Source organism: Trachemys scripta, chromosome 3 (assembly GCF_013100865.1).
Source record: "Trachemys scripta elegans isolate TJP31775 chromosome 3, CAS_Tse_1.0, whole genome shotgun sequence".
Taxonomy (NCBI): Eukaryota; Metazoa; Chordata; order Testudines; family Emydidae; genus Trachemys; species Trachemys scripta.
Genome location: NC_048300.1, coordinates 136,965,217 through 136,986,245, shown reverse-complemented (window position 1 = coordinate 136,986,245; position 21,029 = coordinate 136,965,217). Strand labels below are relative to the sequence as shown.

Genomic DNA, 21,029 nt, shown 5'->3' with positions numbered 1-21,029 from the left:
AAAGCACTAGCTAAGATGGATTGTTTGGAAGCAATCTTCAGCTGTGATTGGAGTATTACCCTTGGGGAAAATTCTGCACCAAAAAAATTAAAATTTTTGCAAAATTCTGCATATTTTTTGGTCAAAATAACACTATGTAATCATGCCAGTTTCAATTATTTTGGTAATTTGTTTTAAAATACCTATCAGCAACTATGTCTATAACAATACAGACAACAACAAAAATTCCCCGAAGAGTAGAGAGTTAAAGAAACCCCTCCAACAACCCAGCTCTTGTTTCTCTGCCCTCTCCTCCCCATAGCCCAACCAGGAAGCCAGACACCCACACCCTCTTCTCCCAGAGCCCAGCCACAAGATGCCCCCCCAGCTCAAACACTCGTACCTCCTCCCACCTAAGAGCCCAACTGCAGGACAACCCCCAGCCCAGACACCCACACCCCTTTCTGGGCCTTGACTATACTAAGAAAAATGGTTATTTAAAAGAACATTAGCTAACACGTTTTAATTAAATTCTGTTTAAAAATGCATTAGGCCCCTGGTGCAGAGTTTAAGCACTTTTCAACATCAGCGTACGCATCAGAAGGCTGCGTGTTCAAATCACGTCGAGGTCACCAGTGTTGTCAGATGCTACCGGTGTGGTGCTCTGCTTTCTCCTATGTTATCACTCGGCTGTGTGCGTGTGTTCCCCCTGTGTGCGGTCCCAGCTCTGCAGATAGCTGACACAGCAAACCTGACGAGAACCCCCAATAACCACAGAGTCTAGTATGGTACGAAGGCACCTCGGCCAGGTTTATTGCGACCCTGGGACAATTGCAGTTCCCTGTAGATTACTTAGTCTACCGGGCATACTACGAAAAGTGCCTCTTGGCAATGGACTCAGCTCAGTCAATGGCGGGACTTTCCACTGCCCCCTCGGCTGGACAAAGACACCACCCTAGGGATACATTTTTATACACAGGTACAAACAAGTTATACATCACTTCTGACGTACTGAGGTGCAACCCCTCTACGCAATAAGGTGCCGCCTCTCACCTTGTACATGTTGGTTTGATCAAAACAACTCTATCCATCATTTTAGCCTTTTGCCCCTGTCATTGGGATGGGTCGGCCTGTTCCATGTTATCTGTGGAATGTTCCAGTATAGTGTATGTTCTGATATCTGGTGTCCAGTACCTTTTAGGTACGTCTCTTTTTGCAGCATCAGCCCTTTCCTTGCCAGCTTCTGTGAGCAGGGCCTGCCTCTGGCGCACAGCTTAACTTTGCTTTATGTTAGCAAAGTCATGACTATTACTTTAGTTCAGGCCTTAGGCCTCACACTGGGCCTCTGATACCAAGATTTATATCTCAGGGCTTCCTCTTACTACAATTAGTTCATCATAGTCAATCGTAGGACTGAAGAGATGACCTTTAAAAATGTGAACCAAATATAAACTACATGTCATCTATCCTAGTCCACAGGCAACCTAAATAATAGCTTTGAGAAGTGTGAACTGTACTAAGTTATCACATCTGAAGTGTGAACATTAACCACCTCAATGGTCATCATTTTAGTAGGAACATAAATGAGGAGGTTACTTACCTGTAAGTAGAGGTTTTTGAGAAGTGTGGTCCCTATTTATATTCCAGATATGGTTGCGCATGCCCCAGAGTCGGAAGATTTTCATAGCATTGTCCATTGACCCACACATGCGTTGAGAGTCGCCTCATGTCTCAGTCGAGGTTATATTAGGTCATGCAAGTCGATGCCTCTTCACTCACCCTCTTATTCCTGAGTGTACCAGTCCACAGCAGAGAGCACAGAGGGTAGGTATTTGAATACAAAGACGGACCACACATCTTGAAGAACTTCCAGTTTCAGGTAAGTAACCTCTTCAAGTGATGGTCCCTATATGTATTCCAAAAGTGGGTGAATATCGAAAAGTTGTCAGTGGAGATGGGTACGAGGCATCACAGCCTGTAGTACAGCATGGCCTACTGCAGCATCCTCCGCCACCCCTCGGGCAATGGCATAATGGGCTGTGAAAGTATGTACTCAACACCACATCACCACCCAGAACATGGCCTGTCAGGAGACATCCACTAAGTAAGTGGATGGGGCTGCCAGTGCCCACATCAAGTGTGCTGTAATTCCATTGGGCGGCAGGTGTTGAACAGTGTATAGCATTCTCAGATGCAGCCAGAGACCCATTTTCAGATTTGTTGGGAGGAGAGGACTTGGCACTTGGAGCAGTCAGCAATGGCAACGAACAGTCTGGTAGAGGCACAAAAGGAGTGAGTTCTGTGCAGGTAAAATGCCAGCATGCGGCAGACGTCAAGGGAGCGAAGAATCCTGTCCGCAGGGGTGGCACATGGCTTAGGATGGAAGACCGGCAGGTGAACAGATTGGTTGAGGTGGAACTCTGACACCCCCTTCAGGAGAAACTTGGGATGCAGTCGTAAGGAAACCTTATCCTTATGAAATACAGTGTAAGGAGGGGTCAGCCATCATGGCCGCCAGTTCACGGATGCTCCTGGCCAAAGTGATAACCATGAGGAAGATTACCTTCATGGAGCGGTATGCGGGGGGACATGTTGCCAGGAGGTTCAAAGGTCGTCTGGTGAAGACGGGGAGGACAAGGTTGAGGTCCCACAGTTCCGGCGGAAAAATGTTGAGAAGGCCTTTCAGGAAGCGAATGGTGGTGGGGTGAGTAAACACCAAGTGTCCATCCATGAGGGGGAGGAAGGCACTAATCACCACCAAGTGGACTTAGACAGAGCTGAAGGCAAGGCCTGACATTTTGAGTTCCAAGAAGTAATTCAGGAGGACAGGAATGGATATTGCATCCAGTGAGTGGTGATAGCATTGAGTCCAGGATATGAAACGTTTCCATTTTGCCGCGTAGAAGGTGTATGTGGAGGCCCTCCTGCTTTGGGTAAAGATGCATTGAACTGTTGTAGAGCATGCTTTGTCTACACATGAATTCCATCAAAAAAAAAAAAAAAAAACAGGCCGTGAGGGGGAAAAGGCCCAGATTGGGATGGTGGACCCTGCCACAGTCCTGGATGAGGAAGTCCTGGAGTGTGCAGAGGTGGAGTGGTGTGCGGATGGAGAGCCTGAGTAGGTACGCAAACCAAAACTGGCAGAGCCAGAATGGGGCTAGGAGTATGACGGTAGTCTGAACTCTGCGGGTCTTGCGATGGACTTGTGGAATGAGGGGAATGGGAGGAAAGGAATAGTGGAGGTTGCCCCTCCAGGGTAGGAGAAGAGTATTACCATGGGAGTCACGGCCCATAGCGCCTCTGGGGAACAATAGAGGGGAAATGTGCAGTTGGCGTACATGGCAAAAAGGTCCCAGTGAGGGGTGCCCCATGTATGGGGGACGGAGTAGAGAGTGGGGTCATGTCGTTCCCACTTGTGGTTGAGGTATAGGGTCCTGCTGAGTGCATCAGCCAAGAAATTGTGTGCTTCTGGGAAGTATGCTGCTTGGAGTGTGATGTGGTGGTAGGATGCACCAGTTCCATAGGTGGACAGACTTGGAACAGAGGGACAGGAACTTGGTACTACCTTGTTTGTTGATGTATGTCACTGCTACAATACTGTCTGAGAGGAGCTGAACATGTTGCATGCGAAGTAGAGGCTGCTACATGTGGCAGGCTAAGCGAACCTCCTGCAGCTCCAGGACATTGATCTGTATTCTGACCTCTAGCAACATCCAAATCCCTTGGATGCTGTGATGGTTTAGGTGAGCACTCCATCTGGCAAGGGAGGCATCTGTGGTCATGGTGGCAGTCGTGACCGGGACAGCAAAGGGAGTGCCAATCAGCACCTTGGAAGAGTCGGTCCACCAGGTGAGGGAAGCCAGAACCGACTGTGGGATGAACACTTCGGCATCCAGGTGATCATTGTGGGGTCTGAAGACCGTCAGGAACCACAGGTAGAGGCATCGAACATGTAAACAGGCTTGCGGTGTTACAGAGGTGCAGACGGCCATGTACCCAATGAGGCAGAGGCAATAGTGAGCCATGGTGTGAGGGCTGCAGTGTAAGTCTGTAATTAGAGCTGCCAAGATTGCAAATCTATCTGCAGGGAAGAAGGCTCATGCTGCCAAGGAATCAAGACGCGTCCCCATGAAGGTGATTCTCTGTATCGGTATGAGCATTAATTTCTCCTCCTTGATTCACAGACGCCAAGAGCTATGAGGAGAGAGTGGAGAGCAAGGATGGTAGAAGTAAGCTCATTACGTGACAGTTCAACTAAAAGCCAGTCATCCAGGTAGGGTTACACTAAGTAGCTCAGATGACGCATCTGTGTGGCCATGACTGCAAAGACTTTTGTGAAGACCTGTGGGGTCGTCACGATGCCAAAGGGGAGAACTCTGAATGGGTAGTGGTTGCTTCCCACACAGAAGCGAAGAAATTTTCGATAGGCCAGGTGATTGACAATGTGAAAGTATGAGTCTTTCACATTGAGAGCTGCAAACCAGGCCTCCTTGGGGAAGAAGGGAATAATAAATGATAGCGTCACCATACAGAATTTAGATTTTCTGATGAAGGTGTTGAGGAGGCAGACATCAAGGATAAGGTGGCGCCCTCCACCCTTTTTCAGGATCAGAAAGTAGGGGGAGTAAAATTCTCTGCCCAGGAAAGATCAGGGAACCAGCTCTATGTCACCCTTCACTAGAAAGGTGTCTGCTTCTTCTTGTTGTAAGAGGTATTGATGGGAAGGATCCCCTGTAGGTGTCCAAGTGGGGCCCATACGGGGGGCAAATCAAGGAATTCAATAGAGTAACCAAGGTGCATCTGGAAAATCATCAGGAAGACACAGATTTTGAACTGGGGAGACTGGTCCCAGGCTGGAAGGGAACTCAGCCTGTGTATTAGGAACTGTGAGCTGCCTGTAACATCTATTAGGGAGAAAGAGACTGATTCAAATCTTGCTTAGTTTGTTAAAGTTAGAATTTAGACTGTTTCTATTTTTATTTCTTAGGTGACCAATTTTGATCTCTATGCCTGCTACTTAGAATCATTTAAAATCTATCTTTCTGCAATTAATAAATCTGTTTTAGATGTTATCTAAAACAGTGTATTTTCGGTTGAAGTGCTTGGGCAATCTCAGCTCAGGTTTCCAAGGGCTGTTGCACGTCCACTATCCTTTTGTGGTGAACTAATTAATGAACTTGCACTGTCCAAGGGAGTTTTGAGCAGTGTAAGACACTATATTTCTGGGGTGCAAGGTTGGGGTGATTGGCTGGTGCCTCTCTCTCTGAGATTCACAAGTGGCTCAGGGAGCATTCATGCATTTTAGCTGGGTGTGGGCCTCCACGTGCTGATGGCTGAGTGACCATAGTGTCTGGGAGGGGGCTTTCTGCTTGTCACTGACATAGCATTGTGAGAGACAGCCCAGGCTGAAGAGTTAAGGGGGCACAGTAGTCCCACAGTTCCAGGTTATACACCGGGGATTCCATCACAGTGGGTCAGGGTAGAGGAGGTGGCTGCAGCTGGGCCACGGGCCGGAGGCACTATAAAAAGTGCTGCCTCCATGGGGATTCTTTCTGCCGGTGATAGTAGGGAGGATAGGGTATGTACTCTCAAGGACAGAAGGATTTCTGCTGCTGTTTGTGATGGGATGCTGGGGTGTAGATCCCAAGGGACCAGAGTGTCACTCTTGAGTCCTTCAGGGAGTGGAGGGACTCATCCATCTTGCCTAAGAAGAGCTTGTCCTCACCGAAGGGGAGGTCCTATACAGAGGTCTGTATCTCCCACAGAAAGCCGGAGGACCGCAGCCAAGAGTTGCATTGCATGACTATGCCCATGGCAAGGGAACAGGATGACATATCCGTGGCATCAACCGCTACTTCAAGGCATACCTTGGCCACCAGGCTGCCTTCCTCTATGAGGGCGTGGAAGTGCTGTCTCTTGTCCTGCAGCACATCGTCCAGGAATTCTGCTAGCTTGGCATAGCTGTTGAAATCGTACTTTGCCAGCATATCCTGGTAGTTCACAATGCAAAATTGCAATGCTGCTGAGAATTAGACCTTCCTGTCCAAAAGGTCTAGGCACTTGGCTGCCCGGTCCGGAGGAGCCAATTTCTGATTGTGTTTGCGGGCGGGTTCTGCTGCAACATGCACCACGATGGAACTGGAGACTGGGTAGGAAAAGAAGAAATCTGCCTCCTTAGCTGGGACAACATACCTGCATTTTGCCGGTTTTGGCATAGGGGCACAGCAAGCCGCTGTGTGCCAGACTGCTCTCGCAGGTTGCAGGAAAGCAGTGTTGATGGGGCAACAATGCACATGATGATCCCTGGGATTGGAGGATGTTCAGCAGTTAGTGGTGCTGGTCATGCACCTCCTCCAGGGGTATGCCTAGGTCTGTGGCAGCCCTGTGCAGTAGTTCCTGATACTGCTTATGGTCATCAGGAGGCAAAAGGGCAAGGGGGTATAAGGGCATCATCCGGAGAAGACAAAGTGGCCATAGAGACTGGCGGAACTGGCAGTACCAGCTCTGCCTCTGTTTCTTCCTCAGAGCCCAAAGGCTCCGGTTCTAGGTCCAGGACAGAAGGCAATGATGCTTGAGAAAGTTGGTTGAGCCACTGATATGAATCCCAGTGTGGCCAGGGCTTGGGGAATACGGCAGGTGCCGGGTCATATGCTAGCAGGTGAGATGTCTGGACACAGGAGTCCAAACTTCTCCTCGAAGTGGAGGAGAATGTCGGTTCTGGCTCAGAGAAACCATCAGAGTCCAATGAAGCCTCCAGGAGCAGTGGAGTCGTCAGTACGGACATCCATGACACACTACCTGGAATTGCCCCTCCTGGAGCAGGAGCAGTTCATCCACCAAATTGGGTGGTTTGTGCATGGCGAGCAGCAGAGAAGGGGGATAGAGCAGTTCAAGATGTGGGCTCACAGCATCGTGGGGTCCAGCGAATTTCTCTGAGAACCGAGGAGCGTGATGGTGTCTGCGGTGCCAAGTGAACCGATGGGCATGGAGACACTCGCAGCAAGCACGCCAGAAAGCATTCCAGGTGGGTGGCCACTACAGTGGTCTGTGGTACTGCCTGGTCCTCCTCCTTCTTCATCTTACCCTTGGAGCAAGGAAGCTTAGGCAGTGGTGGGGCAGGGTCCATGCACGACTTCTTGCCCAGTCTGGCTCAGGGGGGAATGTTTTCGGCTCTCATTCTTGGGCTTGTCCTGGACCGTCAGTACCACTGTATCCGGGGCGTGGGATGTGCTAAGTGGAGCACTCACTAGCAGTGAAGGGTGCTGTACAGATGGCTCTGCCAGTCCCACGTTAGACTGAATGTGGCCGGAGAGCCGCCTCCATAAGGAGCTTGCAGAGGCAAAGTTGTCACGCTTCCCAGGTCCACAGTGAGAAGGACACACATATCTTGCAGTGGGCAGCGAGATGAGTCTCCCCAAGACAGTAGATACAACACTGGTGCTCATCACTCACTGAGAGCAAGCGAGGACACAAAGCCCAGTTTTTGAACCCTGAAACGCAGGACATAGTCCCTGGGGAGCCCAACCGGAGCGACGAATACTAATACTACACAAAACTATTTACAGCTAACTATAGAAGAAAAAAAAACAAAGAACTACTATATACAAACAGACTAAAATGCTCTCATAGTTGAACTATGATCACGGAGGAACAGGGATTCTGATTCTGACAATGCAGCAGTTAAGAGGGAACTGAAAAGGCGTCGACCCGCGTGACCTAATATACCCACAACTGAGACACACAGAGATGCACCTGCGGGACAATGGACACCGCTAAGAAAATCTTCCCACTCCAGCAACGGCACGCATGCGCACACACATTTGGAATATAAATAGGGACCACGACTCAAAGAAGAACAATGAGCTTCTCTCTCATTGTTAGATGCAATGAGGCAAACAGATTTTGTCAAGTGTTGAAGCAGTGGAGGAACAAGAAATTCAAGCCAACTGCCAAAATCTGAAGGTTCCACTGTACCTCTACCCAAAACAGAGGGAACAAGGAGACGTATCCCCATCTCAGGACAAAACGGTTTCAACTGACACTTAAGTGACAAAAATCAGACTTAGTTCCCACTTCTTCCTGGAAACAAGAAGCCTCAAAAGTCACTTTCAAAATTTCAAAAACTTCCCATGATCCCCCAAACGACTTCTACAATGCAGTTAAGAGTTTAATACAAAAATTTGTAGCCAACATAAAACTGAACTTAATATCAAAATATATAAGCACAAATAATACTTTTCATGGATAATTTTCTCCTCATGTTTCACTCACTTCAAAAAAAAAATCACTTTACTTTGTTTGAATTTGTCCAAGAAATTTTAGTTTGTTCATTGGAATATTGCTGCAGAAGTTAGATCCACATTGCTACCAAGTACTTGGGGGCTTTGCTCCTAATTTGCACAGCAGAAGAACTAGCATTAAGAAGTCTGCTTGGGAGAAGACCCCAGAGGTCTAGGGCTTCTGACTGACTAGTCTCTCTCACCTCCTGTGTACCTCTTTAAGCATACAGAATCGGAGCTCTTTGGTCCCTCCAATCACCCCTTGATCTTCATGCACGTCAAGCAGCAGTGGATCAAAAGGGTGCCTGTCATAACTTAGGTCTGATATGCTACAGGACACAGGGCCTAGTCTATATCACCTGAAAACCAGATTACCACCCTTCCAATCACACTGTAATTTAATTAGGGTCTGGGTAATAAACAATATCAGATATCTATTTTACATTTTAGTATCTCACAATTTAACAGGGCTAGAAAAACAAATACTACAGAAGTAAGAAAAACTGTTTCAGCTCCTGCTGAAGCACCGGTTGCAGTACACATGCACATATAATACCCTTGCTCTGACTGGGCTGAAATAGAATTGTATGAAATAGATTCTGAAATGTGTTTTTGTAGCTCAGCTGCTTTGGCCTGTTGTGGAAATGAGTGTCCATAAGATGTCAGTGCTCCAGAGAGAATCACCAGAGTGATACTATCTTGGTTGCTGTCCCAAAGGATTGTCCCCAAAATGGCTCTAGATTTGAATCTATTTTTGCCAGGGTGGATTTGATTTAAATCACTAGTCAGGAAGACTCAATGTAATCATGGATTTCTACATAAAAGTGCATTCCTGCTGGTCATTATAATCTTAATACATATTCGTCACAACTCAGAGATAGATGTAGGTTTCATTTTTAGAAGGTACACACTATACCTTTTTAAGTGATTTATTTTGAAAACTTTTCAGATTAGTTTTACAGCTATATTAGAAAATGAATGATGTTTGGTTATTTAATATGGAAGATTTTCTTGCCATGCTGCATTATGAGGAGAACATCACCAGACAGACATTTAAATTGTTTTATTTAACTAAAACATCATCATTATGTATTCTGGATTTTTTTCAACAGCAAACATATAATACTTTAACAAAACAAGCATATGAATTTTTGAATTTAGTTAAACATTCAAGTTTTTTAAAATCAGGTTTGTTTTTGTTAAAATTGTTTTTAACTAAAATAGTTAAATGAAATATTTTAAAAAAAATAAATTGACTATGTTATCCAGGTCAACATGAGAAACTTAAAATATTGGCTTCTGCAGTTAACTCAGTTGTCTTCACCTTCATTTTCCTGTTGTTCATAATCTGGAAAAGAAAAAAGCTTTCCTGCTTTTTCAGGTCCCAAACGATTTCTCAATTTAGAATGAATTAGTCCAAAGGAAGAAAATATTCTTTTTACACCAGTAGAAGAAGCTACTGCTGTTAAAAGTGAGATTATCACTTCAACAGTCTCTGAATCCAAGTGCTTAAGTGACTTCCACCAATTCACTGGTTTGACTTTCTTTAAATCATCATCAGCAAACATATATTTCTTAAATGGTTCACCCTGAGTTCTGAAGTTTATTATAGTTGGCATTATGGAGGGATGATTTCTGGATGTCCATGTCATAGCCAACTTCTCTTCTTCAGCAGTTAAGGTTTGACCCTGGTACCAAGTATTGAGAATATCTGCAAGAAAATGAGCATTAAAACAGCTGTTTCCCTGCATTTTGTTCAAGGCTACAGAAATAGGCTTCAGGGTACTCAGCATGTGTTCAACATTTCTCTTAAGCGCAATGGTGAGAACTTTGGCTGTGACGGTGCCATCTATTTTTTCACGATTTTGTTCACAAACTGTCATCAGATTAGGCCAGTTCTTGATATAGTGCTCAAAACAATCCACTATTGAGTTCCCTCACACGTCATTTGGGAGAGTTAGCTTGGTTCCTCCCACTTTTTTCAGAGCAGCTGCTGCAAAGTGGTTGTTACGGAAGTATTTTGCAATTTCAGCAACATTAGCCTTTATTTCTGGAAAACTGAAGTCTTTGGCTAGGAGGTGCAGCAAATGAGCACTGCAACCGTATGTTATTAGCTTGGGACTCGCTTCTAAATAATTTCTTCTCATCTTGGATCCATTTGCAGCATTGTCTGTGACCAAGCTGCATATTAGACATTTGAATTTTTGTTCACAGTTTGTTATAGGTTTTACTGCTATAGGTTTTACTTGTAAGTATTCTGCTGTGTGCACATTTCCTGATGTATCGTTTCTGTAAGAAAGACATTCCTTTCTTCTGTTGTCACACAATCACATACAACAGAACCATTGTGGACACTGCTCCATCCATCAAAACTCAGGTTAAAAATTTTACCCTCTAGACCTTTTGCACACTGCTCAATTTCTCTTTCAAACACTTTATCCAGCAATTTCCCTGTGACATCTGCTTTGTTGGGTGGACTGTATCCTGGTCTTAATGACTGAACCATGTTAATGAAGCGCGGTTTCTCAATCATAAGGAAAGGAGAGTTTGTTGCATAAACAAACCGGGCAATTTTTTCATCAATTACTTATTTTTGTAATCTGCTGGCTCTTATCACAAACTTATCTATGGTTGTTTCTGGAGGACGGAGATTTTTTTTCTTTTTGCTACAGGTGATATACTGTGGTTATGTGACATACATGATGTGACTGAAACACTATCATTGGCAGATAACTCTGAAACTATAGAAAATGATGGTGATCTTGAAGGTGGATAGTCTTCAGAATCCTGTATGTTGAGGATGGATTCTCCTAAACAAAATAAGTCAATGTGGTTATTTAATAATTATTACCATACTGTTCATTTAGTATTACTCATTGCATTCACTGACACTCGGTATACTTTAAAGGTGAAATTGTAAAAGGAAGATCTGCCTATTTCAGCTATTTATTTTTTAATCACAACTGCATCTAAAATGATAGTCCCATAGAGTAACAACTATATTTTTTGCTCAAACATGAGAATTCAAGAATAGTCCAGAAGGAAGACAGGCAGTCCTTAAGAAAAATATGAAATAAAAAAGTTTACCAACCTGAAGATCCTGCATGTTCAGACATGTTCCTTTCATCATCTTTAACGCAGCTTCCTCCTGAGAAGGAACACTTCTCATGAGGTTGTTTCATTCGGGCAACCAGGCCTGTCTTACCCACAGATAGAGGATCTTCATTAAAATATTTCCAAATTGGGTCTGTTTTACTGCCTGCTGTCATTATAGGTTTTCCCTTCTAGTGAGAGAATGGTATCGTAGATCTCAAATCAATGAAGGCTACACTCAGAAAGACCTCGAGACTTCTGGCATATGCTGCTCAAACAGTTCCACTTTTGTTTCTACTGCCTGTTCCTCCCTTCTCACATTTATCTCCAGACTTCTTCTCCTTGTCCAGATCTATTCCATCCCCAACAATCTTCTATTCATTGAACTTTTTGAAACTTTACACTTTTAGAGAGAGGTAAGGGATTGACTATGTACACAAATTTGCAGAGGGAAAATAGGGTTGAGGTCTCACCCCTATATATTTCTCACCTCTATATATTATTTATTTAAAATCACTTTTGCTGTTAACAAGCATGTTATCTCTGGAGACACAAATCCACAGTTTGAGAACTACAAAATTAAACATCTCTGATGGTATCTTACTTAGCACTGAGTCCCATTGGGTAGATAGAAAGATTAACCTTAATAATCTATACAGAAGCCCCTGGAATCCCATAAGATTGGGTCCCTAATCCAAGAACTATTGGAAGTCACTTACAAAACTTTTCTTAAACCATTACATGAATATATTGTCTCATACTATAGAATTAGAATTTATAATCCCTATCCCATGATGAGATATCTTTGAGCTATAATGTATCTTAATTAAAACGATCTTTAGACAGATTTTTTTCCTCAAAAAGCATTTTTTAAAAATTCCAATTTATTTGATTTTTTTTTTTTTTTTAAACATTGATTTTTATCCACCCTGATTTTTGCAAGGCCCTCCTGGCTACAGCCATCAGGAGAATATTAAAAGTACAGCTATTTTCCAGCAGGCAACTAAGTATTTTGTAATTGACATTTCATCAAATCATAGTAGCATCTTCAATCAGTCATGCCTAGCTCACCTTCTATGATGCAACTTACAGATGAAGAGTAACATTAGCTTGAGCAAATTCTGGGATGTAAACCAGGAATGTCCACAAAGGGTAGTTCTGACAATAAATTATTGACACAGATCTGCAGCATGAGAAACATCACAACTCATGCATATTAGTCACCCAAAGCTTTTATTATGTTAGCTCTATCATCTCAGACCACTATATGGATGCTATCTTTGGAAACCTGTCATTTATTAAGCATGCCCAGTAAGACCTTAAATTGTGGTTTCTGCATGTATATTGTCAAAAGCCTCTCAATGCAGCAAAGAACTGTTCTTGTGGATGTTCCCGTCTATTCCAAGTGTCACTGAGAAAAGACTATGTAGTACTGGAACACAGTAGTTGCCATACCGTTATCAGACCACTGTTCCATCTAGTCGGACATCCAGCCAGTCAGTAACCAGTAGCATGTGTTTCAGAGGAGAGGACAAGAAATCACGCAGTCAGCTATTACAGAACAATCTGCCCATATGGAAAGGTGTTTTTTTTTAGTCTTAGTCATTTAGAGGTTGTCTTAATTATTTTTGGAATCACTATGTCCAAACATCTCCAGTAATCTAATAGCATTTCACGGTTTTAAAAATCCGAATCATAACGTTCTGCTAAAATTTCCCATACATATTAGAGAGAAGTGTGGAGAGGTGGCGATAACCAGGCTCCAGTAATCTAATCAGCTGCTGAAAGTACAAATACTCAACAAATTAAAGTAAGCTGGTTAACAACTGTCTATGGAAAATTCTCTTTGCCTCTAGATAATCCATTTTCCAGCTGCATACTCATCCATTATTGTGTTTACTGCTAAATTGCTGTTCTTGAGATATGATGATCCCAAGTAATCTTCTGCCTATTAAATATATTGGCAAGTTTCAGAGTGCCAATATCCACATACTTTCAAATGGCAGATGTTTAGTTAGTAGAAGCAACATTGTGGCTCTGAACAATTAAAAGTGTTTGTTGGATTAATTACACAGACAGAACTTTGCTTATCACTTGTGAACTAAACAGTCAAAACGAAGGCCCTCATGCCAATAACTGTATGATTAGCTGATTCTGACTGTTTGATTTCTTACAAATAGAACAGAATCACAACAGCTTCAGTGACAACTGATTCAGGCACAAGTTGAACACAAAATGGGTGGACTCAACACACTCTTACTTTAAGTTCTTAAATTTGTGACCAGGAGCATTAGAAAGCTTTAAAAAGCTAGCAAAATATTTCCATTTTGTGCAGCACACTAGTGAGGACTGCATCTACTGTGCACTTAATTTTCCTTTATACTCTTACATGTTGTAAGGGCAAAAACAACAACAACAATAAATTTGCAAAACATTCAAAATCTGCAAAATTCTACAGTTCATGACTAGCCTTTACAAAACAAGAATCTTGGAACCTATATTGCAGGTGTACTTGCAAATGGGGTTGCCTTTGGAACCATATGGCTACATCTACCAGGTGTGGCAAATGGCCAACAGTACTGTGGTGGATCCCATGCTTTTTCTTGGTGAGGTGCGTCAAGTGGTCCGTTGCCCCTCTTCTTGTGTGTTGTTGGCTCCGCTAGTGCCCTGGTGGGAGAGAGAGGGTAGCGGGGAAGGGAACCAGGTCTGCTCTCCTACTCTGGATCCCAGCCCCTTCAGCTTCATGGGCTGCTTACCCTCTCTCCCCTTGGGTAGGGTTTCCCTCAGTCCTCTATGCCAGGGGAGTCCCTCTGCTCTGCTTGGATAGGGTTTCCCTTCTCCTGGTCCTCTGGCTAACAGCGATACTCCTCTGAACTCTGGTCAGCTCTCCTTCCTTCTCCCTGTCTGACTGAAGCAGGGAGTTTTTATTAGGTCTTGGGCAGGGCCTTAATTGGCTCCAGGTGCTCCAATTACCCTGTAGTAACCTTTCCCTAGTCCACAGGGTATAAGGCCTTGATCATCCTACAGCTTATATACCTCCCATCCACCACTCTCCTGCTGTTCTCTGGCCCTGCTGTATCACATAGTGTACAACCATCTAACAAGCATACTTAGAGATATTCTACTCCCCTGGCACATAGGAGACTGGTTGTTACAAATACATATGCTGAGCTGCTATTGGAAAGGTATAAACCAATTTGCTTCACAACAACCTTTGACAAATTCTCTGTGTAGCAATGAAACCAAGGAATTCTGTACTCATCCTCTGAAATGGAATTAAGTAATCATACTGTAGTTTGAAAGATTTACTTATTCATTAGAGTTTCTAGTTTCTGTAGTCAATACAGTTCAGCATTGTTTCTGACCCCAATACGACCATTTATTAAATAAGCCTCAGCACCCATGACATAAGTGTTATTCCAATTTTAGAGACTAATAAACAGTCTTTGAGATTTATATATTTTGTTAAAAGTGATACATAAATCTGCAACAAAGCTGGAAATCACCTTACTCCCAGTTCTGTGACTTACCCACAAGACCAAATAAAATAAGTGACAAGGATGAAGAAGCAGAGAGAATTCCAAACTTCAAATCTCCTTTCAACCTTCCCCTCCCAAAATAATGTTTCAGGGATTTGTTTTTTGGGGTTGTTGTGTTTTTTTTTTTTTTTTTTACTTCTTTATGATGATCAAGAGCATTTTTTAAAAAATACTTTGCAGGTCACTTTTAAGCATTGCAAGAGCAAAGTTGAACTTTGGAGAATGAGTTGGCAGAGAAGCCAATATTAGGAAGACAAAAATCTACATAGATAAGGTTCACAAGCAGACAGGCAGACTTTGGAAGCAATAGTAAGAGAAAAGTTTTGTTTTTTTAATTGCCCGGGTCTCCAAATAAGCTTACTCCTAAATTGCCATTGTTTAACCATAACTGGCATACACATGGAGAGAAGAAAATCCAATACATCTATCCCCCACAAAAAGGGCTGTAGGAGTTCAGTTGAACTGGCAAGTTTCTTTTCCTACTTTACAAGTCTATAATTCCAGATTTACTAGGCCTAGCTCCCCCGGGAATGTCTACAGAGTTGCACCAGTTTAACTAAAAGTGTGATTTAAAAATCTATTTAATTTAACAGGTGCAAAAGGCTGCATAAACACACAAATGAACATAAACCTGGTGGTAATCTTCTTAAGCTAAATTAATATAAATATATCCCTCAAACTTAAATAAAATGTCTATGTAGAGTTTTGTGCTGGCTTAACAAAATTGTTTATAACTGGATTCAAGTTAAATTGGTGCAACTTCTGTGTTTAGACAAGGCCTAATTTTAAAAAGTGGGGTTTTTTTAATATCAATGTTGCTAACTTAATTTTCTTTTAAAACACACCTTTTACCCTCTAGCCCAGTGGTTCCCAAACTGGGGTTCATGAACCCTTGGGGGTTCGCGAAATGTTACAGGGGGTTCTCAGGAAAAAATTCCCTAATGGTGGACAGAGCTGTTCCTAGGGACCCCGGGCAGCATGAGGCCAGCAGCACAGAGCCCCTGGACTTCCAAGTGCTAAGCAGATCAAAGCAAGCATATCTATCACACTGAGGAGATTTAAACTTCAAGACTTATAAGAAATGGAAAGGGAGGTGGATATTTTTTGCTGTTTTTTAAATTAAATAGGCAGCTAGTATTGTTTTAATAATTATTATGAAGAACAAGTTTAAGCTTTGTTGTAATGTGCGTTGTTTGCCTGGACTGCTCAAGACCTGAATGCTTGTGTAGGAGGAACTCTTTGAGTTGGCTTCTTAAATACCTTCATGCTGTTTCATCTGATACTTCTTGATGAAACATAGAAGCCTTGTCTTATAAGAGGCTTATTCAAAGCGATACAAACTACGAAAGTGAGATCTGGAAGAGTGTTGCCATTTTCCTAATGTAATAAAAATACTGTAATTATAAATAATAATAAAAGTGTGTAATAAGCATGTCATAAAAACAAATTTTATATTTCTAAGTCACTGCTTTTATAATTTATACTCAGGTAAAGGAGAAAATCCCTGGAAATATTCATTTTTAGGAGGGGGTTCGCGAGACTTGACATTTTAGTGAAAGGGGTTCACAGGTTGTTAAAGTTTGGGAACCACTGCTCTAGCCTAATATAGCGCATACTCAGTGGTACACCCATACACACTGGGTTGGTTATAAAGCACGTACCACAAACTCTTGATGGAGCATGGAGCCACCCTGCCAGAGGGGAGTAAGGCGTATTATTTTTACTTTTAAGCTGTATTGTTTTTTGCATAGTTTGAATGCTATTCTACAAATCTTTTGAAATAAATGTTTTAAATAAGACTTCGCAAAAAACACACTACATAGAAAAAACAGCCTTTCCCTTACCATCTAAGCTGTAGATTCGTTCCATGCTCAAGCTGGATTCCATGGCTGGGGTAACAATATAATGCATACTGGGGCATCACACAGAGCAGAAACTGATATGTCTGGAAGTCAGGATCTACTACACAAGAAGTCTATCATTTATGTCCTAAATGCCTCTTACCCTTGCTTTTAAGGGCGTTCAGCACAAAGGGAAACACTGCAACTTTATAATTACACCTCTACCCTGATATAACAACCTGATAAAACACAAATTCGGATATAACATGGTAAAGCAGTGCTCCGGGGGGAGGGGGGAATGCACACTCAGGCGGATCAAAACAAGTTTGATATAACGCAGTTTCACCTATAAAGTGGTTAAGATTTTTTGGCTCCTGAGGACAGCATTATATCAGGGTAGAGGTGTATGTACATGCATATTATCTGTAATACTGTTAACATTTAAACTGGCTGCAGCTTGACAATGATATTAGTATCTCGTTGAGATGGAGGTGAGGATAGTAAGAAAAAATTAGTTCACACTTCTCTTGATGCAATTCTTTAGCTGCAGAATTTTGAGCAATGTTGGATTATGAGGGCAACTACCATTTTATTATTATTAACACTAATGCTTTTTTATGAAAGCTAGGATCCTGTAGAGAAAGAGAAAAACTGGGGGGGAAATTACAGTATTTGTGATTTTTTTTTCTACCAATGGTCCAACAGAAACCATCTATTACATTTTCTCCAGTATACATATGGGTTTTTTTTTTTTTTATAAAATGTTAACTTACCTTCAGACTCTTTAAATAGTTGGACAGCATACTGGGATGGAAGCGATTCTCTTCAGCAACCTGTTCATCATATCTTGGTCCTAACATTGTCTTCAAAGGCAAAAACTTCCCTATAGAACAAAATAAAATGTTATAGTATGTATATATACACATACACACAAGTGATTTTAAAGCTATATGAAGAACAGCTTAACAGAGGCTCAGCAATAACCTAATGGATTTAATTAAAAACAAGCTGAGGAAAATTTGGCCTGTTGCCCCTACATCATGATGGAGGGATGGCCTGGCCTAACCTGAGTGGCACTGCAACACCGTGCATTACATCGCAATACCTGGAGTGAAAAGACGGGCTCAGCCCCACAGGAGAGGAGCCAGCAGTGTGGGAAAAGTGCAGAGATGGCTCACTCTCCAATCTCCCCTTCCCCACTGGGGTCTCTACTCTGCATGGGGCCAGCAGAAGTGTATGTTTCCCTAGGGCCCAGAGATGGGTTAATCCAACCTGGATCTGGCATCCCATCTAGGACCTTCCTGGGATCAACTGGTGGATTGGGACCCACTGTTTGGGAAACACTGGATTAGAGGAACTAAAAAATTATTTAAACCATTATTTATATTTTTTGATGTTTTCCACATTTTCAAATGTAATTGAAATCAATTACAACACAGAATACAGTGTTCAGTGCTCACTTTATATTTATTTTTATTACAAATACTTGCACTGTAAAAAACAAAATAAATAATATTTTTCAATTTACCTCATACAAGTACTGTAATGCAATCTCTATCATGAAAGTTGAACTTACAAATGTAGAATTGCGTACAAAAAAATAACTGCACTCAAAAATAAAACAATGTAAAATTGTCCACTCAGTCCTATTTCTTGTTCAGCCAATAGCTCAGACAAACAAGTTTGTTTCCATTTATGGGCAATATATGCAGCCCGCTTCTTGTTTACAATATCACCTGTAAGCGAGAACAGGTGTTCACATGGCATTGTTTTGTAGCCAGCATTGCAAGATATTTACGTGCCAGATGCACTAAAGATTCATATGTCCCTTCGTGCTTCAACCACCATTCCAGAGGACGTGTCCATGCTGATGACAGGTTCTGCTCGATAATATCTTCCAACACCAGCCACAACAGTGCCATGTGAACACCAAAAAAAAAATTTGAAGAACAGTTAGCCAAAGACTCAAAAAGTAATAGCAAAAAAAATTTTAAATACATCAGAAGCAGGAAGCCTGCTACACAACCAGTGAGACCACTGGACAATCAAGATGCTAAAGGAGCACTCAAGGACGATAAGGCCATTGCGGAGAAATTAAATGAATTCTTTGTATCGTTTTTCACAGTTGAGGATGTGAAGGAGCTTCCCAAACCTGAGCCATTCTTTTTAGGTGACACATCTGAGGAACTGTCCCAGATAGAGGTGTCATTAGAGGAGGTTTTGGAACAAATTGACAAACTAAACAGTAATAAGTCACCAGGACCAGACGGTATTCACCCAAGAGTTCTGAAGGAACTCAAATATGAAATTGCAGGACTACTAACTGTAGTCTTTAACCCATCATTTAAATCACCTTCTGTACCAAATGACTGGAGGATAGCTAATGTGATGCCAATTTTTAAAAAGGGTTCCAGAGGTGATCCTGGCAATTACAGGCCGGTAAACCTGACTTCAGTTCCAGGCAAACTGGTTGAAACTATAGTAAAGAACAAAATTGTCAAACACATAGATGAACATCATTTGTTGGGGAAGAGTCAACATGGTTTTTGTAAAGGGAAATCATGCCGCACCAATGTACTAGAATTTGAGATACGCAAATTCAGCTATGCAAATAGCGTAGCTGAATTCGACGTATCCGAGCCGACTTACCCCACTGTGAGGACGGCGGCAAATCAACCTCCGCAGCTCCCCTGTCAACGGTGCTTACTCCTACCTGCGCTGGTGGAGTACAAGCGTCGATTCAGGGATCAATTGTCGCGTCCCGACGAGACGTGATAATTCGATCCCCGAGAGATCGATTTCTACCCGCCAATTCAGGCGGGTAGTGAAGACGTAGCCTAAGAAACAGGCAGCATTATCTCCCGTAAATGTAAACAAACCGGTTTGTCTTTGTAATTGGCTGAACAAGTAGTAGGACTGAGTAGACTTGTAGGCTCAAAAGTTTTACACTGTTTTGTTTTTGGTTTTGTAACCAAAAAAAATCTGCACGTTCACGATAAAAAGATTGCACTACAGTACTCGTATGAGGTGAATGGAAAAATACTATTTCTTTTATCATTTTTACAGTGCAAATATTTGTAAGCAAAAACAATAATACAAAGTGAGTACAAAGTGAGTATACTTTGTTGTAATTGAAATCAATATATTTGAAAATGTAAAAAATATATAATAATTTTCAATTGATATTCTGTTTAACAGTGCAATTAAAACTGCGATTAATCGCAATTAATTTTTTTAATCACAATTACTTTTTTGGGTTAATCGTATGAATTAAATGCGATTAATCGACAGCCCTAAAAGTAACATTTAAATTCAGCATGGCCAGAACAAGAAAATAGGAATTTAAAATGTCAGTTTGTAAGCCTGACCATGTAAACATCAGTTCTGATGGTTTTTAAGTGTGAAGTGTTCCAAAGATGGCCTTAAAAGAGCCAGATAGTGTCAGAAACATCCATTTACTGTCAGTCCTTTTCATTATAACTGTTCCACAGTAACAGAGATCTCCCCATCAGCATCATGGAACAGCAGCATTCTATATTAAATAGAGTGCTTACCTGTGGTTCTGGGACTTTGAGAGTTTATTTTAGAAGAACTGTCAAGTCTTGACCTTATTAAAGAGAGGTCTGTTCTCAGCTATTATTGCCTGGAGGCTCAGCTTTTTAATTTATGAGCTTTTATTGTTCGCACAACACATCAGAGTAGCTTTGTAACAGCCTTCATAAGAGTTCTCTGTCATCTCTTTTCTAAGTTTCAATAAATTTTAGGCATTTCATATAAGATTCTGTACTTGTAGTATTTGCTGAATCATGAGTAACTATGAATAGCAGTATTAAATTTCAATTTGCAAGTATAAAAAAATTTCAAAAATATGGGTCCCAATTCACACTAAAGAATTTCTGTTCCTATTTAAGTAACTATTGAATTCAAAAAAGCATTTTGAAAAGTACCAAATACATTAAAATTAAATGCAGTAACTCCTCACTTAATATTGTAGTTATGTTCCTGAAAAATACAACTTTAAGTGAAACGATGTTAAGCGAATCCAATTTCCCCACAAGAATTAATGTAAATTGGGGGGGGGGGCGGCGTTAGGTTCCAGGAAATTTTTTTCACCACACACACAATAAGTTTTAAACAATTTAATACTGTACACAGCAATGATGATTGTGAAGCTTGGTTGAGGTGGTGAAGTCAGAGGGTGGGAACATTAATTATGACAGAATTCTGTAAATTCTCCTAGTATGTTCAGATGCTAGTACTGAGAGTGTCATTCATGCGATGGTAGCAAGACATTGTTG

General features: G+C 41.9%; 1 protein-coding gene across 5 annotated transcripts in view; it reads right to left on the bottom strand.

Annotated features, from left to right (window-relative positions):
• The window catches only part of RNGTT (RNA guanylyltransferase and 5'-phosphatase), a 412,738-nt gene that overhangs the window by 381,142 nt on the left and 10,567 nt on the right, over positions 1 to 21,029 (bottom strand). For all 5 annotated transcript variants that reach the window (XM_034766053.1, XM_034766055.1, XM_034766058.1 and 2 more), the window contains exon 2: positions 17,505 to 17,614. In XM_034766053.1, coding sequence (XP_034621944.1) covers positions 17,505 to 17,614 — 110 coding nt within the window. The remainder of the gene's footprint in view (positions 1 to 17,504; positions 17,615 to 21,029) is intronic.